Raw genomic sequence first — 15058 nt, forward strand, 5'->3', positions numbered from 1 at the left:
CCATTTTCCAGCTGAGAAAAAGTTTTTTACACTAATAATTAAACTGCTGATCCTATTCTCTAAAAACCAATGTGATTCAAATCCCACTCTAGATTTAAGTTCATATAAGGCCCTTCATTTAGGCTTTAGCTGTTACGTATCGGCATAAGAACACTTTCCTACTAAAATACAGCCAAAGAAAAATCACTGGTATTCATCTACAAAAGCAACAGAAATGGCATCCAGAAAATCAGATAAAACGTTAAATTATTAAGCACACATTAATAGTTTTAAATACATTGCCTTTTCCTATTATTAATCCAGTTTTCCCAGTTGGGACAATGAAATTAAATTCTTGTAGTCCACCAGGTGGTCCCATGTTCCAGTTGCCTTGACCTCTACCTCTTCCTCGACCACCAGGTCCAGGTCCACCAGGATTACCAGCCTAAAGAGGGCAAAGACAAAGTCAGAAGAGTCAGAAACTCTTCTTTCCACAATAAAATTGCATGTCTATTTTCCTCAACTTTCATTTTCCTAAATCTGAAATTTAGAGAAGCTGGGAGACACCATCCACCCCCAAATCAACAACCACCACCTTTTATTCTTTTTTACTGTGGTGAATAAACTAGTGCACTTATGTAGCTGCCCTCCTGCTTCAAGATGTGTAACTTAAAGCAATTTAAACTTTCTAGCAATTAATAAAGTTTCATCAAACAGATTTTGATTTAAAACCTATGGAGGGGGACTTCCACATTTAATGAAGGAAAATATTTTTTAAATGAAAACAAAACAATGAAAATATTAACATTCTATCAAACCTGAACACTTCGAAGAAGGTCTGTAATAATTTCTGCAGCATGTTGACATCTGTCTGGAGGTCCTGTTATTTGGGCTATTCTATCAGGTGTTGTTCCATCATCTTCAAAACAATGAAACCAAATTGGATTAATTTAACATTAAATTAATGAGTGTTAAAAGAAACTGCCAGCAATGCTCAGTAAATTAAACATAAGAACTCACCTGGCTTAAACTGAATTCGAACACCAGCATCATTCTGTATTTTTTTAATCATCTCGCCATTTCTTCCTATTACAATGCCAACAGCAAATCTTGGAATGGGGACCTTATGCAAAGAAAACTAAGTATTAGGAAAGCCATTTCCTGAAAATTGTATCTGCCTCAAACCATAGAAGCACTATATTTATATAGAAGAGGTTAAAAAGATACAAAATACACTGTATTCTAAGTTGAAAAGTGTGTGTGTGGGGGGGGTGTGTGGTACAATACAATGTTAGAGAAGGCTATGTAACACAAAACAGGAAAAATCCTACTTTATTTATGGACTAGCAGTCAGTCGTTTCTGAATTGGTATTTTTACTTACATCTATTCCTTCATTTCCTCCTATTCTGGACCCATACTCATTTCGAACTTCTCTGAAACCACCTTGATCACGAATTAACTCTAACACCATCTCCTTGGCTTGCTGAAGTAGAAAAAAAATTACCCAATTTAGGAAGTATGTCTCAAAACATTGTAATTATTCATGCATGTTTTGCCCACTGCCATCCACCCCAAATCCCCCTCTGTAAAATATAAACTTAAGTTTACTTGAACTTTGTATGGGTCTCCTGTAATCCTAAGCGGTTTGTCAGCACCAGTATTCTGAGGTCCATCTTGGATCATAACCATTTTAACTCCAGCCCGTTCCTGTTAATCATAGAAATCAGATGTATTAACAAAAGGGGAGAAGGAGGAAACGGGCTTCAAAATAGACAGAAAGTAATCATTTTACATAGTAATACCTGAAGTTGTTTAATAGTCTCTCCCCCCTTTCCAATAACTAATCCTGCTTTGCTAGCTGGAATCATGATTTCTTGAACTGCATTTCCTGGCCCATCACCATGATGGAAGCCAGGGGCTGGTCTTCCTTTTTCAACAATCTGGTCCAGTAACCGTTTTGCTGATCTGTTAACAAATTAACACATTTTAGGTGGCCTAAAAGTAAATTTTAAAAATTCAAAGAAAATATCATCAATATAAAAAACTGAAACCATGCAATAAATTTTCCAGGTATATAATCTTCAATATTTTTGAGAACAGCATGAAACTTCCAAGAAGACATACCCTACTTCTAAAGTTATCTCAGAATATAATAAAGCTCATTCATCAAAAAATTAAATAATGCATTTATTTTTAAAACTTTACTTTGGTTACTCATGTTAAAATTTATTTATTCATTCAACAAATAATTTAAATATGTCAACTATTATGCCAGGTACTATTCTAGGTTATGGTTACAACACTGAAATAAATAGTCAAAGTATTTGTTGGTGTGGCTTAACTTTATTAAATAAGGTTAAACAAACAACTCATTTGTTAAGTGCTATAAAGAATATTAAGCAAGATAAGAAGGACAGATTGTATGTGTGTGTGAAGGGATGCTATTTTATGTAAAATAGATAAATAAGCAATTCCCTGGAAGTCCAGTAGTTAGGACTCTGCACTTTCACTGCAGTGGGGCGTAAGTCCAATCTCTGGTCAAGCAACTAAGATCCGGGCAGCCGCATGGTAGTGATCAAAAAGTAAATAAATAAAAATAAACAAAAACTTTACTGATAAAGAGACATTTAAGCCAAGACCTGAAGTAAGTACAGGAGTGACTATGAAAACATCTGGGGGAAAAACATCCCAGGGAAAAGGACTAGGAAATGCAAAGGATTCAGATGAGAAACATTCTTGGTGTTCTAAAAAGCTAAACAGAAAAGAAGCTACTAGAACAGAGTGAACTGGGAGAATGGCAAAATAAACAGTGAGAAAGATGGCAGGGAACATGAGCCATGATAAAGACACTGACTTCCACTGTAAATGGGAAAGCATTAGAGGGTTTTCAACAAAGTAGTGTGGCTGTAATTGGACAAAGCCGAAACAACAACAACAAAAACGGAAACACCTTGCAGTAATATAGGCAAATAGTGCCAGAAATCAGGTGACATGGAAGGTGGCAAGAAGAGGCTGAATTCTAAATAAATTATGAAAGATAAAATGACCAAGAGTTGCTTATGGATAAATGAGTCATAAAAGAAAGATAAAGTATTAGAACTGTTGTCATACAATGGACTGGAAAAACAATGATTCTGTTTTTAACAAGCTAAACTTTGAAATGTCTAAAAGACACCCAAGTGGAGAGTATACTGAGGAAGCAACAGGATATATACGTCTGTCATTTAGGGAAAGAAATCAAGGCTGAAGATTCAAGCAGTGACCACCTTCCAAGTTTTTTAGTAAAAGAGACCTGAGAAATAGAAATGTGGGGTTCAAAGATGGTTTTATGTTCAGATAGAGGGATTTTTTTAAGCTATTAGAAATCTTCTAGAAAAGGGGAAAAGTAATAGTGCAGAAGAAAAGTTGGTTCAATTGCAGGGACAATATCCTACGGGAAGGAGGAACTGGAACATGATTTTCATACTTACTGGACAGATTCGGGTGTTCCAGTTAACATACAAGACCTTTCTGGAAGGCCACCACTGTCTACAATTAAAAACAAACAAAAATCTTAGGCCAAGAAAAGAGTAACAGCATCATTTTCACTAACAACTTTAAAAATGCTAGTTTTCTTGTGACTTTGAAAATTACAGCAAGAGAATAACATTACCAGGAGCTATCTGTATTTTACATCCAGATTCCTGTTGTATGCGTGAGATCTGTTCACCTCCTCTGCCAATTACTAGTAAGAAAAGAGAAAATTATTTGCTGAAAGGTTTGAAAGTGTATTTTGATTATGTCTTTTCAAAGCTTAAAAAAAATTAGATTACTTACTAAATCCAACCATTCCATCTGGAACTTTGTATTCTTCTGTCATTACAGACCTGCTAAAAAATGACAAACTAACATTTTTCTTCGAAGAAACATAATTTGTTTACAAATAAAAATAAACATAGAAATCTAACAGCTTCTAAAGCTTAAACTAAGTTTGTAGGCACAGACTTAAAATACTCAAAAGTCAAAATATGAGGCCTACGTAGCTAAAAAAGCAGTTGGGATGCAGTTCAGAAGTATCATTTTAAGTTATTTTAATCCACGTTAGTTTTTCCAAAGGGTGGCTAAATCCATCCATCCTTCCAAAGTATAAATGTATCTCACTCAAAAAGAAAACTGATCATTCACTATTACCTATCTGAGTCAAGGGAAAGGAGTCACACACACACAGACAAAGACGTGTATATTCACTACATACTAACTTGGTTATATTTCACATTGTATTCAACTAAAACTTGCAAAATACTCTTAGAAAAGCTTTTATTTTACTATACCTTTGCTGCTGATGCATCGGTGGTAACTGTGTTCCAAAAGCTACCAAAAAATTAAATGAAATAAAAATTATTTTATTTAAATTGACACCATGTTTAACAACATAATCATTTAAAGCAATTCTACAATTTTCCCCTGACATCTTAAAAAGAATAAAATTTTATGCAGAATACTTAAGTCAACAGAGTCGGCAAGAAACTCAGTGAAAGGGCAGACGTTATTAGCAATAGCATTAAAAAATGTCCTTTTTCAAGTGTTGTTAAGCAAAGATTAAGAAATGGAACTGTAACACTTATGTTCACAGCAGCACAACTCACAATAGCCAAGACATGGAAACAATCTAAACATCTGTTGACAGAAGAATGGATAAAGGAAGATATGGTATATATACAGAGTGAAATGCTATTAGCCATAAAAAAGAACAACACATTGCCATTCACAGGAACATGGATGCAACTAGATATTATCGTATTAAGTGAAGTCAGAAAGAGAAAGACAAATACCACATGATATCACTTATATGTGGAATCTACAATATGACACAAATGAATTGATCCAAGAAATAGACTCAGGGGCAAAGAACAGACTTGTGACTGGTGGGGGGGGTGGTGTTGGTGGAGGGATGGAGTGAGAGGTTGGGGTTAGCAGATACAAACTATACATATATATGGATAAGCAACATGTTCTTACTATACAGTACAGGGAACTATATTCAATATCCAATGATAGACCATAATGGAAAATGTTAACAACTATCCATCAATTAAAAACTGGGAGTTATAAAACAAATTGAATACATAAAATGATTTAGCAACAAAATCTTATATACACTGCCATAACAGAAGTGGAAGATTATAAAGATAAAAGGTATATTTTTACAAATAAATTCATTCAAAAAGAAAATTTATGGCCTTCAAATAACTTCAAAGATACCACAAAACATAGGAACAAAATCCTGTTATTAAAATCTAGTTTTTAACAAATTTAAAATAAATACTTACAGTCATTTTGAGGAGCAACTTTCTTAGCATCTGGCTGATCTGCAAAATTAAAGAGTCTTTTAATTTTTTGCCAATAATATAAGACTCAGCTCCCCCATACCCAATCAAGAACAATAATATAAACATTTATTGAAATAGCTGAGGGTATGGTTTATCATTTGAACAAAAACACCAAAACTCAGCCCAAACAGGAATAGAAACAAAGAAAACTGCACTTCTTTCATGCTCTTCATGTTTAAAAGATGCACAGACATTAAAAGAAAATTCTTTTTTTACTGAATCAAATCACTGACCTTAACGTATGTCAATCACTTTAGAATGATACAAGAAAGTATTTAGTCCATTAGTTAGCAAAACATCACATGCTAAAGTCTAATGATGCTTCCCACTGTAGGAACTGAAGACTGGAAGGAAAAGAACCTATCAAAATGTGAAATTTTGACATATCAAAAGCTGAGTGTACCTGACAATGAACACAAAGCTATGCAAAATAAGTAAAAAAAAAAAAATAAATCACATTACAAGGCAATCTCAAGCTAAACTGTTCTACTGTTCCTAACCAAACATTTCACAGCATAAACTTCAGCAGAAACTCAACAACTACATGACTTCATCTTTATCTACATCCTTTACACACATGAATACAATGCATACCTTAGAATAGGCAACCTACAGCTCAAAGTACTACATTCTCCTCCCCCCTTCAAACTTAAATGATTAAACATCAGAATGTTGTGCAGCAAAAATTCAGACACATAATCCAAGAAATATTTGTGTCCACTTAAGAATCCACTGGTTTATTTCACGTTTACATACTGAACACAGGTAATAAATAAAAATTCCTGCCTTTAAAAGGAGAGGGCATTCCCTCCCAGTGTGTTGTACTGCTCGGACTTGTCCAAGAGCCATCTACACATAAAATAAAAAGAATACATTACATACAACATCTGAAGCATCATTAGCTCATTTTTTTTTGTATATTAAAACCTCACTATAAATGTGAAAGACACTTAAATAAAAGGAAACCAAGTACTCCTGATCAAAAGCTACAAATACATTCTATAAGCTCATTCAGACTCCTCCTTTAAAAAAGAATAAAAGGGCAAAAAGAAAATGTTCAAAATTCATACATCAAATCTAAAGTAAAAAATACGTGCAGACTTCTAAATTCAGAAGCTTCAACAATTGTTTTTTTAAAAATACAAAGCACTGTATATCTACTGTTTTAAGCCACATTTTGAGTTAAACCTGAAACACAAAACAAGGTACTAAAGCAAACAAAAAGGTAACAATGGTATAACCTGCAACACACGAAAGTAGCAAACTATTTAGCAACTTCAACCTTTAAAGTGAAATCTAAAATAACAAAATAATGAGAATATAGCATCTCAGATTAATTCATGTATGATGAGAAAAACCAATGAAATGTTTCCTAGACTTTTACTTCAGTATATTAACAAGTTGTCTGTGCAAACTATCAACCTGGCACAATCCTAAAAGACGGAAAATGATGTTTTCTACTAGGACAAAACTGGCTGGTTAACTCAAATTTTACCTACCTTGTTCAGGTCTCTTTTTACCCCCTCTCCTTCTGAGGCCAATATAACCCTTACAATATTAGGAACCTTATGATAAAAGCAATGTTTCAAAACAAGAACACTTTGAAAAACAATGAAAATCACTTCAACTAAACTCTGTGTAAAACCATTTAAAATATTTATGGCTATAACTTACCTCCATCTTCCAGAGGTCTTTTTTGTCCCCCATAACCATAGTCATTTGAATTCAGTGACGTACCAGCATCACCTCCAATTTTTGCTGCAATCTTAAAAAACAAAAACACATCATTAAGGAGAGTATCATAGCTTTAACTATTCAGTACTAAATTTCCTCACATATGCTAAATATCTGTCACGTAAGAAAATTAACTTGACAGACAAAATAATTCAATTTATTACTATCATTAATAATTTCAGACAGTTAATCATCATCATCTGAAAGTTTCTGATATATATCTATAAAAACAAACTAGTAATCAATTAGGAATTTTTAGAAGACTAACTAAAGAACTTTGAGGAAAGTCTGACTCCTAATTCTGTCTTCTACATGACCATGTGTTGGCACAGAAAGAACAGTTGTGAACAGCTTATGAGATGCTAAGGCTATGCTGTCTGCTGCTGCTGCTGCTAAGTCACTTCAGTCGTGTCCGACTCTGTGTGACCCCATTGACGGCAGCCCACCAGGCTCCCTCGTCCCTGGGATTCTCCAGGCAAGAACAGTGGAGTGGGTTGCCACTTCCTTCTCCAATGTGTGAAAATGAAAAGTGAAAGTGAGCTGTCTAACAAGGTGTAAAACGCCAGTCACATCTGGTCAGTGAGTACTTGATATGTCTAGTCCAAACTGAGATGTACTTCAAGTGTAAAAGACACACTAAGTAGTGAAACTGTGGAACAAATACAAAGAATGTAAAGAATCCCCCAAATTTTTATACTGAATACATTAAAATGGCAATATTTTAGATATGTTGAATTAAAATATGTAACTTGCATAATACTTCTTCTGGACAATCTTTTTCTAAGGAAACATGGAGGTGTGGGAGAAACCTGGGAAGTTGTACATCTAAGTCTATTATAGAACCAAGACCTGGGGCAAACATCGTGTAAGAAATACCAGCTTCACAAGTGAGGCAAAGCCAGGGGATGTTTATGGCATTTTTCTATGAAAAAGGAAATGGAACCAAAATTGCTGAGTGCCAACAGACCAAACTCTGCACTGTAATAAATGTTTTATACTCATTTTGTCACTGAATCACCACAACAATTCTATGAGATAGAGTGCTAATGAGATAAATCATTTTACAACTGAAAAACATCTCAAGAGGTATAGTAAGTCAAAGGTGAAGTTCCAGTTTCTACAGAGCTCTACAGAAATTACTAAAGGGGTAGTCACCAAGGACGGGTGATGCACTGATGCTATTCTTTGAATCTTGAGTATGTCTGAAATTTTCCATGATAAAAGTTAAAGAGAAAATGAAACTTTTGATGACTGGAATTCTTCCAAAGAGAGATCGTGATGTGGAACTAAACCAGGTGCCTCAAGCTTCATTATAAGTAGCAAACTGAGAAGGATAAGCGTATTCAACAACCTGAATTCAAAACCTATCACATAAGTCCTGATACTTATATTATCTGTTCCCATATAACAAATATATTTCCTAGGGTTCCCAGATTTCCCTTTTAATCATCTGTAAATGCAAACACCCACTACAAAGCATATTAGGATTAAATATAAAAATGCTTGATATAAGAGTTATATATTTCTTGATGCTATAGCTTTGGTCACTCTAACCTACCTTAATCATCTTTCACTTTCTCAAAAGCTTATTTGTATATTTGATCTAATTAATATTATTTCTTTTCTGAAAATTTTCCTCATCACACCTGAAAATTGCTTTTCCACTTCAGTTTTAAAGCAATGAGCATCTGAATTGTTGCAAAGGAACTTAGCTGCTGGGCACTGATTTATAAGGGAAGTATTTGAGGTCTGAGAAACAATATAAGTGAAGAAAATAGTTTAGGCTGGTAATACCTTCTGCAATTAGCTTTTATAAATACTCTGAGTTTGCAAAGCAGCACTCCTTGAACTCCAAGGAACTTCTGCATATAGAAAAAGGATACTTAATTGGATACCTTCCTATTTATTGAACAGTTCTAAAAATATCCAAACGAAAACTGATCATTAAGTTCACTCAGAAGAACCAGTTAACACCATCTCAAAAATTCCAAACCAACACAAAAACATTGTGTGTGTGAAGTCGCTTCAGTCCTGTTCAACTCTCTGCAACCCCATGGACAATAGCCCACCAGGTTCCTCTGTCCATGGGATTTCCCAGGCAAGAATACTGAAGTGGGATGCCATTTCCTTCTCCAGGGGATCTTCCCAACCCAGGGATCAAACCCACACTGCCTGCATTGGCAGGTGGCTTCTTTACCACGAGTGCCCCCTGGGAAGCCCCCTTCACTAAAAACGTCAGTGAAGAGCTTTTAGTAAAAATACTACTATTCGATCAGTTAAATATACATTTGCCAGGTTACTTCACAGGATTAAGAGAAATAGTAATCCTTAAAATTCAACCTCTAGCTATATAAAATTCTTATGAGACCAGTAGAACTAAGTGTAGGCAACTTCTTTGATTTTAATTTACAATAAAAATACGAGTGTTCTATTTGGACTCTCCTTACTTCTCAAAAGGGTAAATATTTTTTATATTTTCATTGTTTTAGCATTTTCTACCTTTCTTCATTGATTATTCCTAGAATCCAAGAATTTTGGAGTTGAAAGGAAATTAAGAAATTCAATCATAACACCTGATTTTCAAGATTAAAACAATAAAACCACAAACAATAACATACAAAAGGCTGACTTTCAGAAGTAATTATCTAAATGCCCCAAATGACTATCTCCTAAGTTTCAGTCTACATGCTTCCTTAGGCTTTGGGGTCCAACCGTGACTTGGGGTCAGTGGTAATTCTGGTTTTACTGCTTTGTGTCCTTGCCAAATTTCCTTAAGCATTTTGTGCCTCCTTCATCTTCTGTGTACGAAAGAGATAAATAGTTTCTCCACTTACCGTGTAGGATAATTGTGGGAATTAAATGAATTAATACACATATGCTTAGCATAGAGCCCTAATATGTATGTAGCATACAAATTGCCAGTTACTATGAACAAGTCAGCATACTAGAATTCAACAATAATCCAGAGTTCACAAGACTTCAAATGTTTGGTTCAAAAATTTTAACAGCTTTTTATTTGTACTGGCCAAAGACATACATTTTGAAAGAATATAATTATTTTCAAAAAAAAATTTCATCACTAATTCATTAAAGATATGTTGATTCAATTTAATAAATACTGAGTACCTACTATGGGAAAGGTCCTAATGAATTGTTTCCATGTACCAGAAATGTGAAGAGACTAGAAATATTACTAGGCCCACTTTATTAATATTGTCCCCTCTCTATAGTCCTAAGTCTTTATTATCATAATCAAGCTTTGCTATCCTATCTCAAAATATGTTACGAAAAAAAGCTTGCAAAACAAAACTCTCAAATGCTAGTTTTCAATGAAGAGAATAATGGTAAAAAGTCAAAAGTCCTATTTTATAAATTTTTCTTTTTATTCAAACATAATAGTCTGAATTACTTTCACAATTAGCTTAACCTGCAATCTACTACTCAGTCTCACATTTACTTCTACCTTCATGTAACTTTAAGGGGAAAAAAGTAGATATACATTAATTTTTCAATGCTTCAGGGACAGAACTTGTTATCAGTGAGATCACTAAATATCTAGTCAAAGAATTTCAATATCACCCTCCACAGATAGAACTTGAAATAACCAAATATAATTTCTAAACTATACCGCCAGAAACCCTAGAGAAGCAATTTGGTGCCCCTGTGTTAGATTTAGCTCAGAGTATTATAAAATCTGAAAACTTCACATTAAAAAAAAAAAAGCTATTAGAATTCTCTGGAAAAAAGACTGAGCTCCCCTGCCAGATGGCAACAATCAGCTGGAGTAAACGCTACTAGCTTTAACTAGATAGGGTCCAGGGACCCTAATCATTTGTTCTGCTTTCCTGCATAACAAAGAACTGTTCAGCTGAAATGCCAATAGATTTCCCACCAGTATGTAGCTCTTTGAAGGCAATAAGCTGTTCTTATACCTCTTCCTTCCAAAGAACATAGCATAATACTCTGGATAAAGAAAAGAAACTTAAAGTTAGATGGAGATTTTGGAATTCAGAATCCACTTAATATAAATAAGGAAAAAAGTAGTTCAAATATTGACCTAACTTGTTCCTCCAGCCCAAACACCTTTTCCCTATACTCCACCTGAATAATCAGACAAGCAGCTACAACCAACATATATGGAAGCAGTCTCAAATACAATGAGAAGGGGCAATTCAACTCAAATACTAAACTTGAGAATACCAGATTTAAGATCAATTCTGTAGAAATAATCATATCACAGCAAAGACAGTTGTAAACTCTCTTGCAGGACAAGAAATTCATAGTTTGAGGACAATTTCTATATTAAAAAAGCATTCCAACTTGGTAAGAAAATTGTCTTCAGAAGTTGTATCCACCTGCACTCACCTCATTTTCCACCCTCCTTCCGCACCCAACCCTATCCTCCAATGACTTCACTCTCAGGTTCTTATCTTCCCCCAAACCCCCATACCTTAGCGCATGCTGCTTCTTTATCCACTGGTCAAACTCATTCTTTAATGCCTTGCTTAAAATATCAGTCCTTTGGCAGTAGGGTACCCCACTCCCTTGTGATGTGTACAGTACCTGATTCACAGCAGAACTCTATAAATGTTTACAGAACAAATGGACGAATTAACAGTGCCTAAATCTTATCTACTCTTTGAAAGCATTAATCAGGTACTACTACTGTTTTGTATTCGGCTCCTTGACTATATCATGGCTTCCTAGAAAGCAAAAAATCCAATTAACACATTTAAAAAAGTCTCCAGTATCGAAGTATAGTGTATGGAACAAATTGATTCAATATGCTGCTTGAATAAATTAATTCCGGTTGAGTCTTCTCTAAAAACCCCTCTAACAGGGTTGCTGTCATTATATTAACGTTTCACTTACTATTTTAAACACGTTCAGAAGTAGTAAATAAAAATTAGGTAAACAATCGAATAGTTACTGTTAATGGTATCCCCCTGTTGACTACTTGGAAAATGTCTGATTATAAACAAGTACAGGTACATTTTTATTTATAATATGTTCACATTATATAAATATGAGCGATATGCTACATCACTACGGATTTTATGGATTCTGAGTCAAACGATTCTTTAATCCAACCAGGGATTTAAAAAAGTAAGTTAACGAAGTGAACTCCTAATGTTATCAAAACATACCACAAAATTGATTTCTGATTACCATTAGCTTAACTGTATTTCATAAATGTCTAGCATCTAATACGCATCGTGTCACAAAGATTCTTACTTTTGCTTTAGACACAAGTTCATACCGACATCATACATTTGAAAATTACATGAAGGTAAAGTTCAAATTAAATCTTGGAGCACAACGTTACTTCTTCGTGGTTTTTTTTTTAACAGCTCCGGTTTGGGAAAGAAGTGCCTTCAGGGCAAATGTACGCACCTACGTAACACAAAGAGTCTCGGTCAGTTTACGACTCTGAACTGAGAGGCAGATTCAAATTGAAACTTCGGGTATGAAGGACCCGAAGCCATTTTGAGAAGAGGGAAGAAGCCATAGAACACGCGTACATCCCGCCCTGAGGAGGGATTCCAGCCCGGGATAACAGTGCTAATTCTCTTCCTTGAATGTGTGAAAGTGAATGATACCGAAAGATTAACTGCGGGAGAGTTCGAATGGGCTGGAAGCTCTAAAGACTGCTTTAATGACAGGTCCTTTCCTTTACTATGGCTCATACGGACGGATCCTAGTCCTTTCCCAAACTCATTACTAGAAGCTTCCATACTATTGTGTAAAACTAGCGCGCTTTATCCCATGGAGGTGGATGTTCACTCAGAAGAAAAGGAAATGCTAACTCCTTGGAGAAAAAAGCGCGAGTACCGCAGAAGCGGGAGAGTAACCTAAAGCCATCTTCGCAAAGCATGCGCTGGGGTTCAAAGTGGCTCACACACTAAGAAGACAAAACCCGAATTCCAGCTTCTAATCAGTATTACCAACGTGGAGAAACCTGAGTCTTCTCACATTTCAGGGGCCAGAAGGGCACTTCTTTCCTCTTCCTAACGCGCGGAGAAGTAGCGGCCTACTCAGCCAGCGGCCAATTACCGTGAGCTGTCGGGATCCCGCCGCGCGGTCCAGACTTACCTGCCGAGCTCTCTGCAGTGCATCTTTGAAAGCATCGTTAACTCCTCCACCACCGCCGCCGCCGCCTCCGCCACCGGCTGAGCCAGAGGAGGGTGGAGGCACTGTTGAATAGTCTGCCATGCCTACACTACAGTGGCCGCTACCGATTCTTCCCAGTGACCTCTCAGCCAACTGCTAAGAAAGAAAGAAAATGGCGGCCGTCAAGCCTGTATCGCATTCTTGTGCGACCATCGTGCCGTAAAGGGGCGGAGATTGAGAGAAGAAAATCTCGCGATGTTTTGAGGCAACGCGCTGGTTTGGGGGGGTGATGCTAGAAAAAGACAGGCAAGGAGATATCGCGAGAATTGTCTATTTCACGAGAATGGGGTTTACTTTGGCACCGCCTCTTTGTGCATCCCTTTGGCTAAGGCGGTAGGGTTTTCCAACTTGGGTGGTGGGTAAAGACTTGCTGGGCGACTGCGGTTCTCTTTAATTTTGGAAAGCCTGGGGGAAAGGAGTAGTGTCTTATTGGCCGCCGCCTCAGGGAGTAGAGTGGATGGATTTTTCCACCGAGGGTCATTCTGTTGTATCTTGGGGAAGCAGGTGACGTCGACAAGCGCAACGGCGGCGCAACAGTGTCTCGAGAGCGCTGCGGCCGGGGGTGCGCCTGGGAGAGAGCGCGCCCCGGCCGCCGCGAGGTGATGCTGCCGAAAACGTCCGCCCGGCCTAGCGGCGACGCGGCCTGATTTTCAGGGTAGTAAAGTGTCCCTATATTTTACTTTTAGATTGTCAGTTTGAAGTTTTATCACAAGCGGGGATGAATTCAGGCTGGAGGCGATAGTTCTAGAGTTGATTTTACAAAGGTTTTGTGGAAATATTTTGGATGAGACTGTGACGATGTGATTGCTCATTTAATTTTTAGAAATGTAATTGTTCTTAAAATGTAGTTTTCGCCGGACTTAGTAACCTAATATCGTATGTAACCATGGCCAGTTTTGTTGAGGTCCTTATAGTTACGAACAGCATCCATTTCTTGACAAAAATTCTTTGTGGCCTCTTGGCTTCCTAGAAATAGTGTCCCAAACCTGTGGGAACTCAAATGTAATTTATTGTCATCTGGGGACTAGGTTGTTACTGTTACGTATTTTCTGTTATCGTCAGTTACCAGGTAATTTCCTTTGGAGCATATCGTCACACGTAATTTACTGCAATAGTAGTAGTAGTAGTTTAGACTCATTAGTAATAGTTTCAGACACATTACAGTGCTTTAGGAGTCTTATTAGAGTGATTGTATTTCCCTCCCTGCCCCCATTTTTTCTGCTTAGGTAACAATGAGGTAAAATGAACTTTACCAACTTTGGTATTTTGTGTTTAGTGAATCAGTTCTCAGAGAGTTTTTGTTTAGTCTCTCAGTCGTGTCTGACTCTTTGCGACCCCATGGCCAGCAGCACGCCAGGCTTCCCAGTGGGTCACCATCTTCAGGAGTTTGCTCAAACTCATGTCCATTGAGTCGTTGAGGCCATCCAACCATCTCATCCTCTGTCATCCCCTTCTCCTGCCTGCTATCTTTCCCAGCAGCAGGGTCTTTGCCAATGAGTCAGCTGTTTGCAGCAGGTGGCCAAAGCATTGGAGCTTCAGCATCAGTCCTTCCAATGAATATTCAGGATTATATCTTTTAGGATTGACTAGTTTGATCTCCTTATTTTACTAGGGACTCTCTAGTCTTCTCCAGCACCACAGTTCTGAAGGCATCAGTCCTTTTTTATTGTCCAGCTCTCACATTCGTACATAGCTAGTGGAAAAACCATAACTTTGACTCTGTGGGCCTTTATGGGCAAAATGATGTCTCTACTTTCAATATGCTGTTTAGGTTTGTCATTACTTTTCTTCCAAGGAGCAAGCG

The 15058-nt window shown here is 36.6% G+C and overlaps 1 protein-coding gene across 16 annotated transcripts in view; it reads right to left on the bottom strand.

Annotated features, from left to right (window-relative positions):
* FUBP1 (far upstream element binding protein 1) overlaps nucleotides 1-13393 on the bottom strand; it is a 36660-nt gene extending 23267 nt beyond the window's left edge. For 2 of the 16 annotated variants that reach the window (XM_088835419.1, XM_088835408.1), the window contains exons 1-14: nucleotides 13177-13391; nucleotides 7024-7114; nucleotides 6136-6198; nucleotides 5290-5328; nucleotides 4291-4330; nucleotides 3797-3846; nucleotides 3633-3704; nucleotides 3451-3508; nucleotides 1783-1945; nucleotides 1589-1687; nucleotides 1362-1463; nucleotides 1000-1102; nucleotides 798-898; nucleotides 283-424 (exon numbers count right to left, since the gene is read on the bottom strand). In XM_088835419.1, the coding sequence (XP_088691545.1) occupies nucleotides 283-424; nucleotides 798-898; nucleotides 1000-1102; nucleotides 1362-1463; nucleotides 1589-1687; nucleotides 1783-1945; nucleotides 3451-3508; nucleotides 3633-3704; nucleotides 3797-3846; nucleotides 4291-4330; nucleotides 5290-5328; nucleotides 6136-6198; nucleotides 7024-7114; nucleotides 13177-13296 (1243 nt within the window). In that variant the 5' untranslated portion in view covers nucleotides 13297-13391. Of the gene's footprint in view, nucleotides 1-282; nucleotides 425-797; nucleotides 899-999; nucleotides 1103-1361; nucleotides 1464-1588; nucleotides 1688-1782; nucleotides 1946-3450; nucleotides 3509-3632; nucleotides 3705-3796; nucleotides 3850-4290; nucleotides 4331-5289; nucleotides 5329-6135; nucleotides 6199-7023; nucleotides 7115-13176 lie in introns of all 16 variants that reach the window. The other 14 variants (XM_088835407.1, XM_088835409.1, XM_088835420.1 and 11 more) reach the window with 12 other exon arrangements.
* Between the last annotated feature and the right edge of the window lie 1665 nt (nucleotides 13394-15058).

The sequence above is a fragment of the Moschus berezovskii genome, chromosome 4, assembly GCF_049115385.1.
Source record: "Moschus berezovskii isolate FMDL1 chromosome 4, NW_MosBer_1.0, whole genome shotgun sequence".
Classification (NCBI taxonomy): Eukaryota; Metazoa; Chordata; class Mammalia; order Artiodactyla; family Moschidae; genus Moschus; species Moschus berezovskii.